Source organism: Anas platyrhynchos, chromosome Z (genome assembly GCF_047663525.1).
Source record: "Anas platyrhynchos isolate ZD024472 breed Pekin duck chromosome Z, IASCAAS_PekinDuck_T2T, whole genome shotgun sequence".
Taxonomy (NCBI): domain Eukaryota; kingdom Metazoa; phylum Chordata; class Aves; order Anseriformes; family Anatidae; genus Anas; species Anas platyrhynchos.
In genome coordinates this window covers 43,183,783-43,209,236 of record NC_092621.1, presented here as the reverse complement: position 1 = coordinate 43,209,236, position 25,454 = coordinate 43,183,783, and the positions used below count along the sequence as shown (strand labels likewise).

Sequence of the window (25,454 nt, the reverse complement as noted above, 5' to 3'; positions counted from 1 at the left end):
CTGGGACTGCCCTTCAGCCTGTGAATCCTCAGCTGCTGTTTTTGGCTCCTTTAGAGACACTAGCTGCTGGCAACATTTATGTCAGACCTCCTACATATTCGTGTTCATAGCATATGACCACTGTAAATTTGTGTTTTATTCAGCTGTTCATGTTCCTATCTGCAGTAGCAAGTTAGAGGTTTGGAGGAATCCCAGTATTTAGTGAAAGGGAAGTACTGAGTTTTGGCTCATATAATGAGATGTCTTTGGCTCTGTAAAACTTGTCCGGTTGCCAGAAAAGTATAGCAAATCTTTCCTGTAGATATGTAAGTAACATTGGGCTTATTTATCATATAGAATCATAGTATGGTTTGGGTGGAAAGGGATCTTAAATCTAATTTCAACCCCCTGCCATGGGCAGGGGCACCTCCCACCAGACCAGGTTGCCCAAAGCACCATCCAACCTGGCCTTGAACACCTCTGAATCTGAATATAATATAAATCTGAATATAATATAAACTATTATTATAAAACAGTAAACTTTTCAAAATCCATCTTCAAATTGTAGCCCTATAAGAGTGGCAGCAAAGTAATTGTTATGTTTGAATAAGACCAAAGCATTTGCAGCAGACTTGTAGAGTTAGTTAAAGGATATTGGCTTCAGGCTTACTTCAGGTTTTATGTTCTCTCTTTCCATTGGGAGACTGAGGAATTCTTGTTTTAAACCTGGATTCATTACTTTGGATAACTGATTGTCATAAAGGATATTCTAAAAGCAAATTATCTGAAAACATTTTTCCTATCTTAAACTTGTGTCAGTGGAATATTTCTTGTTGTCTAGAACAATTTTGAATTTTGGTGCTTTATTGTGATATTCTCATGTCTGTATAAGACATCTCAGCATTGAAACTGATAATATGCCATTGCACTTGTGTCATTTGAAATCATCAAAGTCTGAGTGACCCAACATATATGTGTACTGTGATGTGACTGGAACTTTGCTTTGGGCTTACTTTCACCCTGATTAATAGCTAATTGTTTCCTCAAGCCTTGACTTGAGAAATGTTGCAGTGACATAACAAATATGAAAGAATAAAAATAACAGCTTTATATATATATTTTAAAATATCAAATGAATTTACAACAGCATCAGCTAGTGCTCACTCTGAGTTTTCATATATTTATATTAAAACATTTATTTACAGTTTTATCAAGCTGATATAAAATATAGTTTTGATTTAATGTTTAACAACAGGTAAAATAGTTGAAAATCCTCCCCTTTTTTTTTTTTCCTCTTGCTTTGAGTCTATGGATTAGGATGCATTTTTATTTATTTATTTTTATTTTTAGTACTCCATTAGGGAAAGAGAATGAAGAGAATGGGTGGGAATAATGGGCAGTAGTAATTGTTTTAGTTTCATGTGTACCTTCCTGTAATTATGTTGATTATATGTTAAGTTACCAGCTCAAGCTAAATAATGGACTACAAAGTTGATATACAGTTTGGCATTGTGCCACATTGCAATTTTAATACAGTCCCCTCAGAAAACACCGATCTGAAAAAGGTTGCTCTGCTGCCTTCTATCTACAGGTTGATCACAAAGTGAAAGGACGTTTGCCAGATATAGGAGAAAAAAGTAATGTTCATTGAAGTTAATATGATCTTTCTTGTTTATGTTCACTATGCATGTTATGCACACTGGAATTTACTCTGGGGAAGGAGAGAAGGCTCATAACCATAAATTGGGGTGACCTTTCTCTGGAGTAGGTGCAGCTGTCCTCTGTATGATGAGAAACATGATAAACAGATATAATATTGACCTTGCATCTAAGCAGGTATAGAGAGCCTTACAGCCAGGATTCTTGAATTTGGGAGGTTAAAAGTAGGTCCTTTAATCCATACTGAAGTGTCTCAACTTATCTTTTACTCCTATTAAGAGAAAGTGAAAAGCACCTTTGAAAATTGTTGTGCTTCTGTATCTACATATATATACATGTATGTGTAGATGCTTAGTGTTGGGCTACAGTGTTTAAAAAATTTGGCTTTCATATTCAAGGCATTGTGCATGCACTCTGAAATAGATCCAGAGCGTGGTTTAATGATCCAGCGGTACGTGCTGTTACAGTATGCTTAGGAGAAATATCTTTCCAAATCTTTTCTTACCTCTTAATGGTCATATACTGTTGGGTCTTGTGTCAGTCAGTTTGTATGCACTCAATGGCTGTAGCAAGTATATTTTTTAACGCAAAGACTCCAGCACAATGCTTACTTCATTTCGAAAAGTGATGAAATTCTGGAGTGGCTATCATAGGAGAGGACAGAGTAGTTGAGGCAAGAAATTAATAGTTAGACGGTCAAATTGGGCTAATGAGGAGACGTCTGCATTTTCTTTATTGAAGGCGAGGCTTCATTTCAGCTGTGCACAGTCCGCTGTCTTGCAGCTGGTGAAAGGAGCACTCCTCTCTCTCCATCACTGAGAACACCTGAGAAGCCAATTCAGGAAGAAAAACCATCAGAGATTTAACTAGAAAAACAAACAAACAAACAAAAATAGTTGTTTTCTTAGGTTAGCTTTACATATGGGCTCACTCGGGCATCAAATGAAAGGAAGCAGAAATGGTCTTTTTAGTTGCAGCTAACCTTTAGCCAGGGTGTGAAACCTCACCTGGAAGCATGGCCAGCTTATCCCCTAGAGAGTAGGAAAAGATAATAAATTACGGGGGCAGAGAACTGCCTGGGCCATTTTGAAGAGTTAATAGGGAAAATGAATGTAACATCTATCATGCTCTGCTGAAGGGGTGTTGCTTCCCAACAATTGTGCTGTATAATGAAGAGGTTTTCTCTGATGAATATAACATGAGGCACAAAACATTGAGTTAAGAGGCGGATCCAGAAAGCTGTCCTTTCAGGTAAGGAGCAAGCTGGCTTGTTTAAGGAGTGCTTTAATGTAAGTAGGTTTCAATTGTAGTTTTACTGTTAATGCTTGTGTCTTTTTCAACATATTTGTAATATGCTGTATATAATATATATATATATTTATATATAATAAATGTTGCATTATTGGCATTTCACCCCAGCTAATATCGACTTCAGTATAATTTTAAAGTTAAAAGATATTTACTTGACATCATTCACCCAGTTTTTGGCAAGTCTATAAGCTGGGGTAACTACACATCTTACTTATCTATTTGATAGGCTGGAAAACATGTTAATGGAGCTGTAGAGCTTACATTTTTTTTTATTTTTTATTTTTATTTTTTTTTTTTTGTGTGAAAACTCTCAGGCACTCTGACATACAGCATCATACTGTGGCAGATATTTTCATGAGGATATATTTTAACTAGGTTTAAAATTCCCAGTGCTGCAACTCCATCTTGCAAAGTATTGATCTGTTTATTTATTTTTTTCTACAAAGTTTGATGTGTTAGCCGTGTATTGACAGGTTTTCTGCAGTTATTTTTTCCAATGAGGGGGATGGAGCATGAATAAAAACATATAGCTGAAAACCCTTAGTATTTAAGGCTCTAGTGGAAGTGTGATCGTGTTCCTGTCTGGCCCAGAATAGGTCTGTGTTTGGGTGACCTGGTAGTGCACATATCTAGCATCAGTTGTTATAAAACTGAGATTATCATGGATATGTCCTGTCGAGAGTATGGTAGCTGTTAAAAATAAATAAATTTAAGACCTTGTCATTCAAAAAATGCAAAATGTGTTAACAGTAAGAAAGTCTAGGCTGTACGGAGTATCACCTACTCTACTGAAATACAGTTATGGCTTGCTTTCAGTTTAATGATCAAGAAACCAGTGACATATGAATATTCTTGTGCTATCTAGTCATTAGAGGGCAAATAGGTTTCAGGAATAAAGTTCATCATTTAAATACAATGCATCTAAAATTTTTAGGTCTAATAATTAAAAAAATCTCTGACATTTTCAAGAAAAATCTAAGAGGCTTCTACTTTCAAAGTGGCATTCTCAGCAGCATTTTAGTCAATTATAGTCGAGTTACTATGTAAAATTTTAGCTTAGAAATGTGATCCAATATACATGTAAGCTGTATATCTTATACTGTAGATGTGTTTATGACCAAGATTTTTGCTTTGGTTTTTGTTCTGTATCGTTTTTACAGAGTAGTGTTGCATTCCTTTATTATAACATGGTTCAGGTCATGCTTCTTTTCTTTCATCTCAAAGTTATCATCATGTTTTTTTTTTTACTATTTTTTATTTTTAATTATTATTATACTTTTTTTCCAATGTTTGTTTCTCTTAAATAGAAAACTTTAATAGTGTTTGCAGAGACTTTTTTACTTCACACTGAAAACCATGATGCATCTATTGTAATTAACAGTGGAGATGTATTACTTTTCTTAGTACTTGTTTTTTCTGTAGTAATACATATTATTTTATACCACATTATTTTAAAGCCTCAGAACATTAATTTTTACTGCATTAAAACTGGAGTTAATCCTTAATGATGTCAGTACTCCATCTTCTGCAGACCTCTGTTGCTAAAATCAAAGAACTGCGCTAATTTGAATTATAAATACTAAGTTGCTGTGATTTTCCTGGGTTACTTGTTGGATAAGTCATATAATCTTGCTGTGTTGGTTTTACCTGATATATCCTTATCTCTGTGTTGCATCTGGATTAGTCATTTATAAAGAATGGAGACATGGAGATCACAAAATGACATGTACTAAGCGATATTATATACTGCTGGTGCACATAGCACTGTGTATGGTCTGTTCCTTCTGCTCATAGATGGCATCTGATGATGTTAATGAGTGTCAGACATGGTATAAATTTTAAACTGTTCTCCCATCACTTTGTCCCATCCCTGGGCCTAGTTTTCTGCCCCTCCAGCTGACTCCCCTCCAGCTGACAACTAAGAAGAATCACTGCAGTGTTCATATAGCTGCAGAACAGCCAGACACCAAGATTTTCTGCTGCTAGTGCTAGTCTGGAAAAAGGGTATAAAGTCCTGAGAGGACAGAGTTTGGGCAGAGAGTTGACTCATAAGAAATAATCATACAAGTAGGGCTAAGAAAGATTTCTTTGTGAGAGGGAGAGAAATTTGAAGGAGAGAGAGAAAAGAGACTGAGTATGAGGACTGGAAAGATTACTGGAAGAAAACTGAGATACGAGATATGAGGGGTAGCTCACTAAAGAGGTGAGGCATTTTCAATCTGTTTCAATAATATCAAATCCCCATATGGTGTTCCAGCCCCCCTCTCCTTTTATCCTGTCTACTTTTAATATTAATTTATCATGACAATCTATTGTCTCTTTTTAATGTCATTCTCTGTTGAAAAGTCCCAATCTCAGCCATTATGCTATCACTTTATTTCTTTCAGATGAGTGAAGATAAAGTTGTGATTTATTAATATTGTGAAAGCAAATAGCAGCAATGCACATCTGCAGTAGGTATTCATTTATATCAGAAACCTGATTGTCCATGGAAGATGAACTGTTGTATTTTCTGTTTGCGTTACACTGTTATTAGTGGTAGCTGCATCAGGTGACTTTAGTCAGGTCTGGTGTACGGCAGTATTGTAAAAGATGTCCTCCTCTGGCACAGATGCAGTTTTGAAAAGGTGTTTCCAGTGTTTGCTAATTGTGTGTGGTCAGATTTTAATATGAAAAATGATTGTAGAATCTTATTTCCAATCTACATTAAATGCGATTGGAAGGCTGAGTTTTGCCACCAGGGAAACAGAAATTTAGGATCACTGTTTTAATCTCTCTTTCAGGTATCCAACTGCCAAAGGAAGATGATGTTTCGGTCCCTGTGATTTCCAGCTCCCCTGTTAAAGACACTGGGGAGAATGTTGATCTTGCTAATAATCAGGAAGAGAAAATGAAAGAGGAACCCTTAACCATCTCAGAACTGGTATACAATCCCAGTGCCAGCTTGCTGCCCACACCGGTTGATGATGAGATTGATATGCTTTTTGATAGCTGTCCAAGAGCAGAGAATGAGAAAGATGATACAGATTCATTTGAGGAACTGGATGCAGATGAAAATGCCTTTATGATTGCTGAAGAAGAAGAACTGAAAGAAGCTCGAAGAGCGCTTAGGTGGAGCTATGATTTTCTAATGGGCAACATTGAGGTGAATGCCTTTGTGAAGAGTTTCTCCAGACTTCTGCTTGTAGGCCTTGGACTGTTACTGTTTGTGTTCCCTCTTCTTCTTGTTCTCCTGGAGTCAGACCTTCAGATCTCTTTTCTCCACGAAATCCGTGAGACGCCAGAGTTTCAGCAGTTTCATATTGAGTATTACTGCCCGCTTAGGCAGTGGGTAGCTTGCAAAATAAACTTCATTCGTGACATGCTGGGAAGCTTTTAAATTTTAAAGAAATATGACACAACTAAGGGCTATATTCAAAATTTCAATTAGTGCAGCTTTTCATTATGCCCCTGAGGCCATCAGTAGGTAGCTCTCTTCATACTCAGTTCATTTCAGACTCCTCAGGCTTTTATGTTTCCTTTACACACTTAAAGTATTCCTTTAGTTTCAGGCTTATACTGTCACCTTTCAGTAACCAAAAATAAGCTTTATTTTAACTGCATTTCAGGTTTTCTGCTCATCTGTTATATCATACAAGATGGGCGTAACAATAATGTTCATTGTCTTTAACCTTAGAATACATGATGCTAAATCTAATGAAACTGAAAGAAAACATTTTTTGAATATACTCCTTAGTGCAGCAATCTCTTCTAACCAATGCCTATACAAGCAATGTTTATGCTGGGTTTTTGTTTTTGGTTTGTTTTTCTGTTTGTTTGTTTTTTACATTTTTATGTGTTTAAAATATTTTGGTAAATTTTTAGCAAAAGATAACTTCTGATGTTATTTAATTGTACAGATTGGTAAGAATAGTGCAGAAGGGCACGTAGGATATTTTTAGTGTTTTAGCAATTATTTGTTTTTAACCTACTGGCTGGAGAATGAATGAATTCAATATACATGTGACTCTATAAGAGAGACAGTGGTTTGGGAAGTACATAGAAAGTTCACTCAAGTTCAGTAGGGTCTACCTGGGGGAGGTGAAATGACACCGAGTACTCAGAAGAATTTCTGAAAGGCATAGTTGTAAAGCTTGGGGAAGTGAGCAGAATTAAAAGTAATGATCCTTCTCCCTTTACATTAGTTTGTCTTACACTATATCAGTGCTATAGAAAGTCTTTATAAGATAGTCCAAGTATGTTTTGGAAGAGAGTGAGTCTTCAGTCTAAATGTAGATTATTGTACATAACATGGAAGAAGATAATAGTAAGTAGGGGAAAAATAAAAATTAAAAAAAAAAAAGAAAAAGCTAAAACCCTACCTAAATCAGTAGGTGAGTGAGTGACCTACTCTTAAAAATGTTAGAAAAGAAACATGTATTCCTTTTTAAAGCAAAACTTTAGACTGTACAGTTGACATGAAAACTTTCTGACTCACAGTTAAAGGATTAAACACTTTAGCAGATGCATCTTCATCCTTGATGCCCTGTATTACTAATCTCCAAGACAACATACTTTCTGTGTGTGTTGATATGCTTCCTTTTACATATAGCAGCATACTTACCCTCTTGCCCTATTAGTATGAGCCCAGTTACAGGACCTAATGCTGTTTCATGTAACATGGTTTTGCATCTAGTTATTCCAGTATTGCATAGAGAATATACTTAAAAAAAAAAAAAAAAAACAACAACAAAAAAAAACTTGTCAATAGCTGAGAGCATTAGAAGGCCCTCAGATGCACCACAGAGCTTCTATCTAAAAAGAGATTTTAATTTATTTTATTTTTTTGGTCCCCTGATCTTAGTGCAGACGTATCTCATATTTAAACTAGGGAACTCTGATTTCAGCCTCAGAGTTGTTCTCCTGCTTAGAGAATTATGAACTGGAGGCATATATGAGGCTGTTTTATTAGAATTACATTTAACATATTGTAACCGCATCTCTTAATTCCTACTGAGTAAACTCCTTTACTTCTGATATCAGAGAATTGGTTTTGCTTGTTTTTCTCATGTAAGCCTTTGCAAACATCTAGTTTGATGATTTCCTTACATGATTTCTCCTTCCCTTTCCAATCTTCTCCAGTTTTATAGAATGAAACAGTTAGAGGGCTTAAAAGTTCCTTTTCTCAGTTGAAAACTCTTCAATTGCTATTCATTTCACAAGCAACAAAGGCTAAATTGAACAATTGCCTTTTTCTATTCACTTTTTTTTGTTTTCTTGACATTCTGTTCCACATAAGAATTGTTATTGATTAGATACTTGATGAGGATTTTATCCTGTGCTACTTGTCGTTAAATGATTCTTTCCAAATATTCAGCTTAATAGAAATGGAGAGTTAACTAAAGTAGACATTGGGCCTTAACAGGAAATTATTCACTGATACTGTTTTTAAGCAGGGGTGTCAGAAAAGTTGTGAGTGGTGAAGGCTGTGAGAACTGGTGTCCTGCTGGACTACAGAGACAAGATTCCATGCAGGCTCCTATTAAGTCTGGCAATTATATTTAAAAAAGAAAGTTAGATCCTGTGCTCTAAAATATAATCTTGTCCCTGTAAATTATAGCACACCAGAAGTAGGAATATTGTTTTGCTTGATTTAACTCTATTGGAAAATGGTTGAGTTGCATGAGAAAATAATCTCAGAGAATGTGCAGTGTAGTGAGGTCTTATGTAGGGTTAAATGCAAGAGTATGTGTGCACATGTGCTTGCCTTTACTACCTATATGCATACACTCAGGCCTGGCCTTCTAAAATTCTTCCCTTTCTTCCTAATCTTCCTAGTATTCTCTTGCCTATCAAAGTAATTTAACTGAAATTCATGATAGTCCTCTAACATAAAGGCCAGGACCACCTATTGCACACAGAAGCATATGGCTGGGCGTATTCAACAGAGTAACAGTCCAGCATCTTGTTGGTAAGAATTACAGAGTTGGATTATGGAGCATCTATAGGTACAGTATTGTGTATTTCTGTCTGTGCTTGGATTATATTGTAAAATGTTATGTACTTGAAATCTATTTTGTGGTTTGTCTAACATTTATAAACACAACTCTGGGAAGAATTAAATATGGTTTTATTTCAATGGAGACTGGAGGGATAATATATCTGTAACTCGAGCCTTATCTTTGTACAGTGAATTTCACATTTCTATGTCAACATCCTGATTGTTTTGTATGTTAATATGATGGCAGAAATCCCTAATAAAAATACACTGGAGAAAAGCTTTCTGCAGTTATGACAGTTCTTATGACGAAAGATGTTTTTTTTTTGTTTGTTTGTTTTTCCCATTCACTAGCTAGAGAGACACTTAAAAAGCAGTGGCCTTAAAGATGTTAATAACATGGCTTCAGATGTTTAATGCCAAGGGTCTAATGGTTTGCCCAGTTACCATGTAAGTAGTTGCTATTTTGAGTTTGCCCCTAAATAAAATTGCTATGCTCAGAGTACAAATTGAGCAGTCTTGTTTTAAAGACAGGCCCTGGCTATAGACATATGGCTGAAACTTTTTGGTGGGCAGATCTAACTAGAGTGTCAAGCAAACAAAGCTGTGCAGCTTTTGGATGGAGCATGCTTACATTAAGATGGTTTGGAACTCAGACAGTGCAAAAGCATCTGGTAAAAAAAAAAACAAAACAAAACATATGGTCTGCAAACAGGCAATTCCTAAGAGACTCCAGTAACACGAACAGTATTTGGAGAAGCTAAATCAGAACCTGAGGCAACTTGAGCACATAAAACATTTAGATGCAGGCATGTCTGTGCTCTATCTAAAAGACAAAAATTTAAGTGGAATCTCAGGCAATCTGAAATGTAATTTTCAAGGAATACAGACAGATCCATTTATTCAGTTAGAAAGATATATGCTATAAAGCTACCTTCAAGAGAGGTTGCTTTCTTGTTTTGACATATGAAATATACAGCATATCTGCTTTGACATTATTTGAATTCTAAGTACTCAGCATAATTTATGAAAATAGTATGTGTAGTTTGGGTGGAAATTCAGAAGTTGTCATAAATTCTTTCCAAATGATGAGAAACAATTTTAGACTCCATTAAATTACAAGCCACTGAAATGTCATGCCAAATATATGTTGGTAGAAATCTAGCTACATTTATTGGGGTTAACGGTTACTATAGATAATCCTTAGCATTTGATAATATATATGTTATATGTTGTTTTGCTGTATGTTTTCTTACAGCTGTTTCATGTTATAAAGGGTCTCTGAGAAACCTCATGAACATCTCTACCATGATAGTAGTTAAATGCTGTGATTATCTGATCTTATGTCTTTAATTATGTCCCTCTACGAAGGTGAGTCCTTCATCAGCCTCATCATCAGAAATTTGTAGGAGCTGCTCATTTTGAAGCTGATTTGCTTTTAGTTGCTTTCTTATAAGGCAGATTATTGCTGTTCATCTCAGCTAGATGAACCCACTGCAATAGCTCCACTTTACACTATTACAAAGGATATTACAAAGGATCACTGTGGTGGTTTAATACCAATGGGCAGCCAAGTTCCATAACGCCATTACCTTGCTCCCCTTCAATGGAACAGGAGTAGAAAATACAATGGGAGAAAAAAGAAAAAAAAAAAAAAAAAGCCCATGGGTGGGTTTAGATAAGTTCAGGAAGTTTATTGGATCTCACCAAGTACCATCACTACTAAAACAGGCTCAGAATAGGGAGATTAAGGTAATTTATTGCCTATTGCTAGCTGACTAGAACAGTGAGAAAGTAAAAGCACCTTCCCCCCATCCACTCTCTTTTCATTCTCCCCTCTTGAGGGAGGCAGGGGAATGGGGGCTGCGGTCAGTCCCTGATGCTTTGCGTCCACTGCTCCTTCACGGGTCCTCTCTGCCCCTGCTCACCATGGGGTTCCTCCCATGGATGCCGTTCTTCCCCAACTGAGCCTGTGGGGACTGCCCACAGGCAGCAGCTCTTCAAGCACTGCTCCTACATGGCTCCGTACCACGGGGTCCATCCATCCCCCAGGAGCAAACTGCTCCAGCACGGGTCCCCCACGGGTGGGGGCAGCTCCCCCCAGACCCCCTGCTCCTGCGGGGGCTCCTCTCCACGGGCTGCAGCTCCGGCCCGGGGCCTGCTCCTGCGGGGGCTCTCCATGGGCCGCAGCCTCCTCCAGGCCACATCCACCTGCTCCACCGGGGGCTCCTCCACCCATGGGGGGGCTGCAGCGTGGAGATCTGCTCCATGGGGGACCCATGGGCTGCAGGGGGACAGCCTGCTCCACCAGGGGCCTCTCCCTGCACAGCCCGCAGGGGAACTGCTGATGCCCGCCTGGAGCACCTCCTGCCCTCCTGCGGCACTCACCTGGGGGCTGCAGGGATGGTTCTCACCCCTCTCTCCCAGTAGCTGTTGCACAGCACTTTTTTTTCCCTTTCTTCAGTCGGCTGTCCCAGAGGCCCAACCAGTGTGTCTCACTGGCTCGGCTCTGGCCAGTGGCTGGTCTGTTTAGGAGCCAGCTGCTGGGCTCTGCTCACAGAAGCCACCCCTGCTGCTTGCTTGCCAGTAAAACCTTGCCTCATATACCCAGCACAGTTTTCTGTGTGTCTTGTAACTCCCTCCTGGAAAGGATGGGCACATTCTATTGCAATTAATTGGTGCTTAGTGATGTAATGAGAATTAAAAGCTGTGGTGTAATAATATCATGAAAGTTTTTCTCTTATAGCCAACCACTGCTCAGTGCTTCTGCATTACAATGTAGAAGAAAAAGGTGTTCATTTCTACTTCATAATCAAGCAGTGGAAGAGTGAAAAAGATAGTTTTAAAAATAGAAGTGAAACATGAACGTGAAACATGACCTGATCTCTCTCTCTCTCTCTCTTTTTTTTTTTTTTTTTTTTTTCCTGATCTCTCATGTTAGCATTTGCTTTGCTTTGAATTTTAATGCAGATGTGTTTGCTGAGCTCCTGAAGTGGCAGACACCATGACTCAGAGAAGTGAAGCAGCCCCTAGAATCTTCAGCTGTGTCTTGAGAAAGAAGTATCAAATAGTTACTGCTCAGTTGCACAAGAACGACAGAACATAATTGATGTAAATGGACTAGAAATTGAGGTGAAATGGGTTATATTTATTTTATTGTAGGATACTTACCTATATTGATTGAATAGGACATGTAATACTAGAAAGAGCCATAGACAGAAGAATATGGAAAGTTACATTACAGTGCTGCATGTCCTATATAGAATCTATAATGATAAGATATATTACATGTCATATCAATTGAAAAGCCTTTAAAAATAATGCTCTAAATTGTGTTTTTGATTTTCAGTATTATGGACAGCAATAGAATCATAGAATCATCATACAATGATAGAGTATTTTGGGTTCTAAGATATCTTAATGACCATGCAGTTCCAAACCTCCTGCCATGGGCAGGGGCACCTCCCACCAGACCAGGTTGCCCAAAGCACCATCCCACCTGGCCTTGAACACCTCCAGGGATGGGGCATCCACAGCTTCTCTGGGCAACCTGTGCCAGTGCCTCACCACCCTCTGAGTAAAGAATTTCCTCCTTATACCTGACCCACCTGTCCTCTTTTACTTTAAAGCCATTCCCCCTAGGCCTATCACTCCACTTCCTGACAAAAGAGCCTCTCCCCAGATTTTCTGCTGGCCCTCTTTAAGTACTGGAACACCTTTTATACGTCTCCCTGGAGCTTTCTCCAGGCTGAACAACCCCAGCCCTATCAGCCTGTCTTTGTAGGAGAGGTGCTCCAGCCTTTGGATCATCCTTTGGACTCATTCTAATACATCCATGTCCTTCTTATGTTGGGGGCCCCAGAGCTGAATGCAGTGCTCCAGGTGGGGTCTCATGAGAGCAGAGCAGGTGGGAAAGAATTACTTCCCTTGGCCTGCTGGCTATGCTTCTTTTGATGCTTTTTTTGATGATTTACCTGATATACCAGTAATACCAGTAATAGGTATTAAATCTTTGAGCTATGGACTGTAAATTTCAGTGAAAATTAAAAACTGAAGAAAGGAAAGAAGTGGTTTTAAATATAATTTAATACTTGAGTCAGATTCCTTGAAATCTGAATATAATATAAATATAAACTATTATTAAAAAACAGTAAACTTTTCAAAATCCATCTCCAAATTGTAGCCCAATAAGAGTGGCCACAGTATAATATCTCTGTGTGAATAACACCCCTACCATAGACAGGGACACCTCCCATCAGACCAGTTTGCTTAAAGCCCCATCCAACTTGGCCTTGAACACTTCTAAGGATGGGGCATCCATATCTTCTCTGTGCAACCTGTGCCAGTGCCTCACCCATCAATGGTGCCTAAACCATTCCCCTTGTCCCATCATTATCTGCTTGAGTAAGAAGTCACTCTCTATCTTTTTTGAAGGCCCCCTTTAAATACTGAAGGGTGTCCCCAGAGCCAGGCTGAACAACCTCAGCTCACAGCCTTTCTTCATGGAGAGGTGCTCCAGGAAAGTTAACCGGGAAGTTATCCTCAATGCACTCCAGGAGTCTCACATTGGGATTGCTCACAGCGTGCTGTGTACATTTTCCAGCAGACGTCCAGGCGGTTGAATTCTCCCCATCAGGATGGTGGCCTGTGAACATGATGCTTCTTGTAGCTGATGCAGGAAGGACTTGGTGGCAGGCTCCCCTTGGTCAGGTGGCCTGTACTAGACCACAAGTGTGTTGTCAGCCATGTGCTGCTACAACTCCCTCCTTTGTGTGTAATCTCCTTGTGAACAGAGTCTTATTTGCTGTTCTGATTTGGGCAACTACACTCCACAAAGTTGCTCTGGTCGTCATAATCATCCTCATTTTCTCAGCCTCTCCTTTTCCACCTCACCTGCAAATTTAATCCACATCCTGGACCTCCAAACCACTGCAGTGAGCTTCATCATAGCCCACAGCTCTACCTACCCTCCTCACCTCCAGCTCCTGCTGTGCCTCAGTGTATTAACCATGCAGCGCCCAGCACACCAGCACCAAAAAGCTCTGTGCTCAGGTGAGGCCTGGCCTGCCTCCACAGGGAAGGCTGTACTTTGTAAGCGGCACTCATGGGTCCAGCCAGACCCTTCCCACTGGTGCACATCAGTGCTGGGCTAGGCTGAATGCTGGAGCTTGATGGTGGCCTCGTGCCGCTGCCCCTTGACTATCAGATACGTGCACCAGAGACTGAAATCCCCATCTTGCAGTTACCTGGGAGCTGTGGTGAGGCCATCCTGGCCTACAGAAAAGTGCTGCTGTGGTAGGGTTTGCCAGTAACAGGGAAGGCTAAATCTTTGGCAACACTCTCAAGAGGCTAATTTCCCTCTCATTCTTCTGGTTATTTATAAACAATAGCTTTTACACAGAAATAGCTGGCTCCAAAAGCAATTTGACAACATTAAAGTGAGAGGCAGTTCTCATTTCCTTTCCCATTCTTTTTAAGTGTGAGCTACTTTGGCTTATAATTATACTGAGCTGTGAAATATGGACAAGTGATTCCTGCATATTGTATGCTGAACAGCTATTTTCTGAGACATTACAGCACTCACTGTCCTTACATATTTTCTAAAAATCCACAACTATAGCAGATGATACTATGATCAGGCACTCTTGGGACCCTTATGAAGTATGACAGCATCTGTTTCAAAGATTTTGCCTCTGCTGTTATCTCTACGCTCTTGCCTGTGAATAACACCTCTGAATTTATGGTTGTACTTTGCATATTGACTTCTGGAGTGATCAGGGGCCCCCTGGCAGAACGCTGAGTAGAGCATTTAGCAGAAAGCAATCAGCATAACTCTGGAATTGCAAAGTAACCTCCCACAAAGTCTGTAGCTATAAATCGCAAAGTAAAAACTTTGAAAAAGAAATACAGCAAATTTGAAATTATGTAATTGTAAACAAAGTCAGCCTCATGTCTAGCTAAACCTTTCTACAACTGTGACTGAACTTCAGGAAGCCTTGCTAATTATGAGCTCTTGACTTTCTCAAAAGATATACAAAACGAGGAGTGTAATCCTACTCACAGCTATGTTTGTCTAAGTGTTCATCTCACATGCATGTTACAAGACAATAAAAAAGAACGGGAAAAACAAACAAATGTTGTTCATAGTACTATCAGCTATAAGCTGCGTATGCTTCAGAAATGCACTTCTGGTTGTTTTGATACAAATTTCTTTGCTTTCTTCTTTTCCAGCCCTTGCTGGATATTCTTGACATGTTAAATCAACGGAATGGTTACAGGATGGTAAATTTAGCCTGCTGGAAATGCTGTAGTGCATCAGACAGGAGCTGGTGATGTAGAAAAAACTGGTTTGCTATTACTACATCAGATGGAAAAAAAAAAAAACAGCAAACGTGAATGGTGTAAGAAAGAGCAAAATGTCACAAGACATTCTGATATTGGTCAAAACAAAGGTAATCATAGTCTCCTGCATCCAGACAGAATAACAAAATACTCCTAAGTTAGAAGTGCAGTTTTGAGGCTTTCAATAACAATTTGAGGTTCCTTTCCTTCCCTCTCCAAAAACAACCGTTATAACAAAAGCATGAAGGTCCTACTCAACTTAGTAACAATGTCATACAAGTCTGTGACATCTTTAAGATTAAATTATATATGAAAAATATTTGACTCAAATACATCCAGTATCACCAGCTATCTTCAACTGTATGGATCCTAATTAATTGATTTATTGCTAAGCTGTACGTACAAAGAAAAAAAAAAAGATTTAATTAATAAACTAAATGGAGGGAGATTCTACCTCTGTTGTAAACACTTGCTCCACCAGAAATTACTGTAAGGATGCAACATATTTTATACTTTTGAGTCCTTCCTGTTCCAAACTGATGACTGAATTACAAAAATGCAGGTGTTTTAAATATCTAATTCACATATTGCAATTACTTGCTTGGTTCTCAACAAAAACCTCGCATCCAATTTCTCTGAAATAATGATAAAGCAATGACAATGTATTATTTCAACACATTTTATACTAATCCTATTTTTGTGAACATAATTTTATGTTTCTAGAAACTGAAATCTTAAGTAATTAAGAAAAAAGCCTAAAGGCCCAGTTGCTTTGAACAAATGAAGTCAAACACATAACTACTGGCAACAAATCTTTACAGACATCACAGATCAGAGAATGGCTGAGGTTGGAAGGGACCTCTGGAGATATCTGATTCATGAACACTGCTCAAGCTGGGACTCCAAGGACAGGTTGCCCAGAACCATGCCCGGATGTCTTTTGAATAACTCCGGGGATGGAGAGTCCACAACCTCTCTGGGCAAGCTGTGCCAGTCATCCTCACAGTAAAGAAGTGCTTCTTAATGTTCAGAAGGAACTTCCTGCATTTCATTTTTTGTCCACTGTCTCTTGTTCTGTCACTGGACATCATTGGAAAGAGCCTGACTCTGTCTTTTGTGTATCGTCTTTTCAGATACCTGTAGACATTGATGAGAACACCCTTGTCCTGCTCTTTTCCAGGTTGAACAATCAAGCTTGCTCAGTCTTTCCTCCTATAGGAGATACTCCAGATGCTTTGTTGGACTCTGTGAGTATGACCATTTCTCTGCTATACTGGGGAGCCCAGAACTGGACACAGTGCTCCAGTGGTGATAGCACCAGTGCTCAGTAGAGGGGAAGGCTCAACTCTCCCTCAATGTCCCTCAATGTACTGACAATACTTTACCTAATGTAGCTCAGGATGCAATTAGCCTTTTTTTTTTTTTTTTTTTTTTTTTTTTTTTTTTCAGTAGGGACACACTGTTGACTTGTGTTCAGCTTGCTGTCCACCAGGACCCTCAGGGTCTTACCTGCCAGGCTGCTTTCCATCTGGGTGTCCCCCAGCATGTATTTTTGCCTGGGGTTGTTCCTCCCAATGGGCAGGACTTCGCATTTCTTATTGAACTGCATGAGGTTCCTGTCAGCCCACTTCTCTAGCCTGTCCAGTTCCCCCTGGATGGCAGTGTGACTCTGTGGTGTGTCAGCCACTCAACCCAGTTTTGTGTCAACTGAAGTCTTGCTGAGGGTGCACTCAGTCTCACCATTCAGATCATTAATGAAGATGTTAAAGAGGACTTGGCCTAGGACTGACCTCTGGGGTACACCACTAGTTACTAACCTCCAACTAAACTTTGAGCTACTGCTCACCACACTCTAGACCTGGTTGTTCAGCCAGTTTTCAATCCATGGCGCTGTCTGCCTATCCAGCAGACATCAAGAGCCTTTTTATGAGGATCTTATTAGTGACAATGTGAAAGGCCTTACTGAAGTCTAGGATGATTATGCCCGCTGCTCTTCCCTCATCCATCAGGCTGGTCAGTTCATTGTAGAAGGTTATCAGGTTGGTCAAGCAATGGCTTCCCCTTGATGAATCCATGCTGACTAGTCCTGATGATTTTCTTCTCCTTCATGTGCCTGGAAATAGATTCCATGATTATTTGTTTCCATTTTGTTGCTATTGCTGTTAGCTTGTTTCTCATGATTCCAGGGATTGAGGTGAGGCTGACCAGCCTGCAGGGTCCTCCTTCTTGACCTTCTTGGAGATAGGCATGATATTTACTTTCTTCCAGTCTTTGGGCACTCTTCCAGTTGCTCTGATCAATCAAAGATTATGGAGAGTAGCCTCACAATAACATCTGCCACCACCCTCAGAACATGTGTGTACATCCCACTGGGGATCATGGACTTCTGCATGTCCAATTTGCTTAAGTATTCCCTGACCTAATCGTCTTCCACCAAGGTTGCATCTTCCTTGTTACAGCTTTTCTCCCTTGTCTCTGGAATTTAGGATTCCTGGAGGCTGGTCTTACTGGTGAGGATGGATGCAAAGAAGGTATTCAGTATGTCGACCTTTTTCCTGTCCTGTGTAACAAGGTCTCCCATTTCATTCAGCAGTGATCCCACATTTTGCTTAGTCTTCCTTTTGTCATTATTGTATTTACATATGTCTTTCTTGTTGCCCTTGGTGTCCATGGCCAGATTCAATTACACATGGGCTTTAGCTTTCCTAACATCATCCCTGGATGCTCAGACAGTGACTGCATTCCTTCCAGGTTACCTGTCCTTGCTTCTCCCTCTGTAGGCCTCTGTTTTCTGTTCAGGTTTGGCCAGGAGCTCCTTGTTCATCCACAGAGGCTCCCTGGCATTTTTACCTGACTCTGTCATTGTTTGGTTGGACAATTCTTCAGCCTGGGGGAGGTGATCATTGAATATTAACCAGCTTAGTTGGGCCTCTCTTCCCTCTAGGGCTTTTTATCATAGGATTCTTCCAAGCAGATCCTTGTAGAGGCCAATGTCTACTCTTCTCATGTCCATGTGAGCTTGATTTTTGACCTTCTCTCTGCCCTTAGAAGCTTGAACTCCACAATCTCATGGTTACTGCAGCCAAGTCTGCCTTTGACTTTCACATTTGCCACAAGACCCCCTGTTAGTGAGAATGAGGTCCAGCCTAGCACCTCATTGATTCCTCTGTCACTTGGAGAAAGTTGTCATTGTGCCGGTTTTACCATTCTGGGCAGCTGAAATCCACCACAGCCACTTTCCTCCTCCTCCTCAAAGGAAAAGGGGGAGAAAACACAATGGAAGGGGCTCAACGGTTGAGACAAGGACAGGGAAATATATCACCAATTATTGTTATGGGCAAAACAGACTCAATGTAGGAAGTGTAATAAAATTTATTGCTGATCACTGAGAGATGATAGCAGTGAGGAACTAAAACTAAAAAAATCTTCCTCCCATCCACCCTCTCCTACCTCCTCCCCCTGAGCGGTTCAGGGGAATGGTAAATGAGGGCTGTGGTCACTCGCTGACATGGGGCAGCTGCTGGGCTCTGCTCACACAGGCCAACCCTGCAGCCCCCCTGCCACCAAACCCTTGCCACATAAACCCAAGGCAATCATGAAAACATTGCAGGAAACTCCTGTATTGCTTATGTTCTTCAGTGCTGTCCCTCCAGCAGACACTAGAGCAGTTGAAATTCCCCATGAGGATCAGGGCCTGCAAATGTGAGGCTGCTCCTATCTGTTTGTAGAGTGTCTCATCTGCTTGTTCTACCCAGTCAGGTGTCCAGTAGCAGACAGCCACTGTAATGTCACCCTTTAACCCAAATCCATAAGCGCTCAGCTAGATCCTTATCTACTCTCTGTCAAAGCTCCAGGCACACCAGCTGCTCTCTAATAGAGGGCAGCACACCCTTCCTGTCTGCCCAGCCCCTCCTACCTAAAAAGCTTGTATCCAAATGAAGGAAAAAAAGTTTCCAAAAGTCTTGTAATTAACATATAAAATATTTCAGGATTTCAGAGAAAAGGTATGAGCGCAGAAAAGGAATAAGCTTTAAGAATTAAAGTATGTGCAATTCATAGAAAGAAATTTGTAAAAAGCTGTAGCATCTGTCAGTTGAGGTACAATTTTTAAAGAAAATATACTAAGAAATTTTGTTGTTTATTATAGGGATTTTGAACTCAAGCAAGATTCCTTGAATAACTGTCTTAACAGCCTATGCCTCAGACACTTTTTTGGCACAGAAATATGTATTTATCACTGCATACAAAAGATCTGTAAACCAATGGGCCTCATTTACAGAAAGTAGTTAAAAAAAAAAAAAAAAAAAAAAAAAAAAAAAGAAAGAAAAGAAAAAAGAGGTTTAAGAGCGTCCTCTTGTGGCACTACAGAAAAATCCATCAGAGCTTTTTTTTTTTTTTTATTTTTATTTTTTAGTGCTCTTCGGTGTTTTTCATTGTTACTTTAAAAATAATACTAAAGAAATATTTGCAGATAGTTTTGATTGATCAGTTTATAATTTTAGGCACAAATCTTTAACAGATTTTGCGCTTGTCTGCAGCTGTTTCTGTATGTATATATCTCCCTACGTATACATTAAATTTCCCCCGGTATACCCATAGAGCCTTTTCCATAACATGTGGTAAAAGCGAGTTCTCTTTAAGTCCTGTTCTGTCCTCCTGTGGTTGTTAGAACCCACATTGTGCACACCGTTCACACACCAAGCTCTGCTTTGGCCATACCACAACCCTGCTTGGAAATGAAAAATACTTGTTACACAGTTGTGTCCGGCTTATGGTGTCATTATGAGTAAATGCAGCTAAACAGAGCTTACAAAGATCTATTTTTGTCCAAAAACCTTTAGTCACTTTCTCCCCTACCCATCCTGTAGCCTAGGTATCCCAGAAATTAGCAGAGACGTTAGTGATGATGCAGCACATCACAGAAGGGAAGTCAGTTCACCCAGGACTGATGACCTCTGCTATGCATTTATTTGCCTTCTAGGTTATTCCAGAAAGTCTTAATAATAACATAGTGCTGCTTTTCTGTGTAAGCAGCTGCTCTTCAGCAGCACCTAGTAGGAAGGGAGGCTTCAAGAGTTTGATACCAAGTTGCAAAATTTGGCTGTATGTCGGTGCCTGAGAGATTAAATGGAAAAAGAAGTAAGAGTAATGAGGACAATACAGTTATGTAGTTACTGAGGAGTGTAATGCCAAACTGAAATATTTCCTTTATAGAGTTGTTTTTTTTTTTTTTTTTTTTTTTTTTTTTTTTTTTTTTCTCAACAATTACTGTAATGAGGACCAGGTCTTGCAGTACCCAGCAAGGTCTGGTGGAGCAGTGTTTTCCACAGACATACTTGGAACAAAAAGTTCTTGTCAGCTCTGGTGACCTCATGGGTTGTGGAAGTACCTCTTGCATTTCACCAAGTGGTTTAAATTTAAAGTAATCACCTTCATAAACTCATATGGCCACTGTCTTGAATTTTATGGGAAAAATCTAATTGACAATTTTTTCTCACTATTTTGTTAGTCCTTGAAAAAAACTCGAGGTAACTAATAGAAAAGAAAAACTTTGCTAGGAAAGTTGCTCAAATGGCAGGTAACAGCAAAAAATCATGGAAACCTTTCCTGGGATCAGTCAAGGTTAGTGGTCCACAAAACCTATACATGCATACCACCACAATTCTGATCTCCATATAGTCTCCATGTCTGAAAACTTGGTATTGTTTGATATCTTCTTTTCACTTATTACCTATATAGATCAGATTTTTGATCTTTTTCTCTTACTGTTAAAGAACAATTATCCCTGGAGAAGTCAGGCAAGGAAAAAAATGTAGGAGAGGCTTGCTTTGAAAATTACCTGAAAAACAGGCTTCTCAGAAAAGTTATTATAAAAATGCATAGTATAAATTTCTTACCAGTTTAGACAGTTTTTACAAGCTGAAGTTAGCTTCTGTGTTCTTGGATATTGTTTTTGTGTCCACATTATTTGGAAATATTTGCAAATGCTAATTATTTGATTGATGTTTCTTTTCTTTTCTTTTCTTTTCTTTTCTTTTCTTTTCTTTTCTTTTCTTTTCTTTTCTTTTCTTTTCTTTTCTTTTCTTTTCTTTTCTTTTCTTTTCTTTTCTTTTCTTTTCTTTTCTTTTCTTTTCTTTTCTTTTCTTTTCTTTTCTTTAGCAACTGAGTCAATGTCCATCAGACCCAAAGGTGATGTCTGAAAGGTAGAAATGTACCAATTATTACTTCCCATTTACAAGTGAAGAACAGACAGCAGCCAAAGAATTTAGAAAGAAAAAACAGAAAAAAAGCCTTTGGTATGTACTGGGAATGTCAAGTCATTGGGTCTTAAGAGAGCTCTGTGGGAAAGAAAGCTTGTCTGTAAAGTTAAAAAAAATTATTTTCCTTGAAGGAACTTCAAGTAAGTTTTAGAACCAAAAGACCTGCCTCCCCTGTCGTCCATCTCTTATTTGGTGCTGGGTCTTGCATGTCTTACTTATGGCTTGCATGGCTATAGATACCAGTGACCAGCTCTGCTGTATTTTACAAAATCATTTGATGATATTTAATTTATTGAGCATATCATTTGCAGCCTATTTTGTTATAGACATGATTCACTCTGTAAATATTATAGATTCTTTTCCGTGTTGGACTGACGGTTGCCACTTTGGTTTTACTGTCCTTCTGACAGTCTTCCTGCTGCCTGCTCTGCTGGACTCATGTGGGCTGGCACACAGTTTGTGTTCACTCCACTGGTTTTGCTGTTGTGGAAGTCATTCCTGAGGCCAACAAGTATGTGAGACTCTGTTAAAGTTGACACTAGATGGAAGAATATTTTTTTCCCAATTGTTTTGATATCTAAACCCTTTCTCCATGAGCAAAGTAGCCAAATGGGAGGAGTTGGAAGATCTGGGTCAGTAATGAGGTCAGCCTAACCTTATTCTTAACCTAAGGATGATATCACATGGCTTGCAGGTTCTGACTAGACTCATTTGTTATCTGCTTAATATGAATCAGTCTGGCTAGCTGAGTTACTTGGGCTGGGGACTCAGATCAACACGGTCACAGAAGTCCAAGAATATACAATGTTTTCATCTAAATTCTTGAACATCTATGCATCTATTTCAGTTCACAGTAGTGACTTTAAGCCTAATGGAAGCTTCAGATTTTAAAGAATCTGGCTTGTCTTTAAAGTGTCTGCTATTAATTTTCCTCAGGCAAATTTTTTCTAAGAGCAGCCTCTGAATTAACTTACTTTATTAGTTATATTAACATGCAAAATAGATCTTTTGAAACACCAGGCCAGTCTTAGCTGTGCTCTCAGTTTGATTGCTTCACTGCTCCATTTTCACTTAGCATTTAAATTGTGATTGTGACCTTTTAGTGTAATTTATTGCCATGCTTCCCAAAATAAAAAAAAAATAGCAACACGAAATTATAGAATCATAGAAACATTTATGTTGGAAAAGATCTTCAAGATCATCAAGTCCAACCACCAACCTGACCTACTGAGTCAAATCACTAAACCACGACATCTCCACACATCTCTTAAATATCTCCAGGGATGGCAACTCATTGAAATGATGGAAATCATTTCCCTGGGTAGTCTATTCCAATGCTTGATCTGTGAAGAAAATCTTCCTAGTATTCCTAGATGTCCACTAATGCAACTTGATGTCATTTGCTCATGTCCTATCTCTTGCTACTTGAGAAAAGAGACTGACATCCTTCTTGCTGCAACCTTCTTCCCTTCTTCTGACATTTCTTTTACTGGGGGCAGGATAAAGTCTATAGTCACAATTATTACTAGATAGTAAAATACAACAATATCTTCACTGAAGGGTAAATAATTTCAAATGGATTTCTGTGTTTGGGCATTTTTTCCCCACTAACTGCTTTTTTTTTTTTTTTTTTTTTTTTTTTTTTTCCAATAAAACAATGCAGCTTTGGATATATTAAAGGAATATTTTAGTTTATTTTGGTGTGCATATTTTTTCCCCTTTCAGATGGAACACTTCCATAAAGCAACTGAACAGCTGTATGCCAAAATTCCTAATGAAACAGACACCCCACATGTGAGATCTCAAGTTCATACAGGCCGAGTGCTTAGCTTGCAGTGAGAAAAGGAAGGTTACCCATCATAAGACTGATGAGAAAGCAGTATTAGAGGAGACAATTTCATATTCCATAATGATGACAGAAGAAGACAGAAATCAGTCTTATGTGTCAAATAGCACTCAGACATCCTATGAGACAGTGACTGCCAGGATATTGCTAATGGAAAGACCACATGAAATATCAATTCCGGAAAAAAAAAAAAGAAATAAGTTGTACTTTCAGAAGTGTCTAGAAAATATGTAAGACAGAATCCTAGTAAAACTCACAAAGAGAATCATCTATAAAGAAATTCATAGCTGTTCCAGGCACGTATCTTTTTTTTTCAAGGCAATAGAAGTGAGAAAGCACCATTTAGCAAGATGGAGAAAACTAAAAATTCAGTCAGATTTTGTTCTGTGTGGGCAGACATCCTCAGTTTATTTGTTGATGCATTCAAGGGGTGTAGACTTTTTACTATTTCATCAATATTATGGAGTGTTCAGAAGAATTCATTCTTAAGAGAGAATTCCTTATCTTCTCAAAGCAAGTGTGTCTGCAAGAGTCAACCTAATACTAATCAATAAAAGAATGATTTTGGATAAATGGGAAGGAAAATGGCTGCCTGGTCAGGCTAATTGGCTAGCAAGTTGGGCTCAAATGTTTATAGTAAATAGGTTACTTCAAGCTGGAGGACCAGTCACTAGTGCGATTCCCCAGGGCTCCATTTTAGGGCCAGTTCTCTTCAATATTTTTATAAATCATCTGGATTTAGGACTTAAATGCATACTAAGGAAGGCTGCAGGTGGTACTAAATTAAGAGGAGCTGTTGACTCCCTCAAGGGCAGAGAGGCCTTGCTGAGAGATCTTGATAAGCTAGAGATATGGACAACCACCAACCACATGAAATCTAACAAAAGCAAGTACCAGATTCTGCACGTGGGAGGGCCATCCTGAATGTACAGACTCGGGGACGAGATGCTGGAGAGCAATCTGGCAGAAAGGGATCTGGGGTTCTGGTCAATGGCACGATAAATGTGTCAACAATGTGCCCTGGCAGCCAAAAGGGCCAGCCATACCCTGCTTGCTAGCTGAGGGAAAGAATAAGCTTGCTCTCATTTGCACTGGTACAGCCTCACCTTGTTGTCACATATTTTTTAGACAAGAATCTCCTCAGAACAGAAATCATTAGAACAAAAGTAATGGTTCAGGGAGGCAATAGGAAAAGTCCAGCATTGCATCATCTTACATATATACATGTACATGTACATGTTACATACATGTAGCTGAAGCTAAGGTTTGCTTACTTTTTTACTTTATATTTTATACAAGGTATGGTATTTCTTATCTTTAGCAAATAGTCAAGAGGGTTTTAATACTTAATTTTAACAATGTAGTGTCCTTAATCCTTGTCTTCAGCTTTAGTACTTTTTCTCAATTTTAATGTGTTGCTTGTTGGTTACAATTGTCCTGAGAATGATCTAACTCAAAGAAATCAGATTACAATTGTCAGTTTACTTTTACAGTGCTTTAGAGTGAGGTGGCTGGCTACAATAAATATATTGTTTTATCAGTGTCTCTATCTGTTTCAAGAATACCTATAAATGAGACAAGATAAATCCTCTATTGTTAATATACTGTAAAGCTTCCATATTGCCTGTGGTAAATTTTTGTTCAAAGGTCATTTTGAACAAAACTTCATTTACTTTTGATTAATAAGCAGCCTAATATTTAAAACAAGGAATAGAAGAAATATAAAAATAATCAGAAATAGAAAGCTCCTATACTTAGATGAAATTGTTTAGGACAGATTGGATTAGCACTTAAATTAGACATAACTGTAATAAAAAATGGGGTAAAGGGTGACCTAATCATGAATGAAAATCAAGCCCAGTGAAGGAAAATAGCATGAAAAATATTTGGAAAAAAGTTCAGGAAAAAAGCATGGAAAAACTGTTCACATAACCAGTAACTTTTTTTTTTATTTTATTATTATTATTTCTATTTCAGTCCTCCAAGGCCCCTTTATAGCACCAGGACATGGAGTTCAAGCAGGCTGGCTGAGCCCTTCTTTACGGTACGTTTTGAAACTTCCCATTTTCAGCAGGCACTG

General features: G+C 38.8%; 1 protein-coding gene across 5 annotated transcripts in view; it reads left to right on the top strand.

Annotated features, from left to right (window-relative positions):
- Window positions 1-9,207, top strand: part of FRMD3 (FERM domain containing 3) — a 148,892-nt gene extending 139,685 nt beyond the window's left edge. For all 5 annotated transcript variants that reach the window (XM_072031134.1, XM_027446530.3, XM_072031133.1 and 2 more), the window contains one exon: window positions 5,733-9,207. In XM_072031134.1, coding sequence (XP_071887235.1) covers window positions 5,733-6,328 — 596 coding nt within the window. In that variant the 3' untranslated portion in view covers window positions 6,329-9,207. The remainder of the gene's footprint in view (window positions 1-5,732) is intronic.
- The last annotated feature ends 16,247 nt before the right edge of the window (window positions 9,208-25,454 follow it).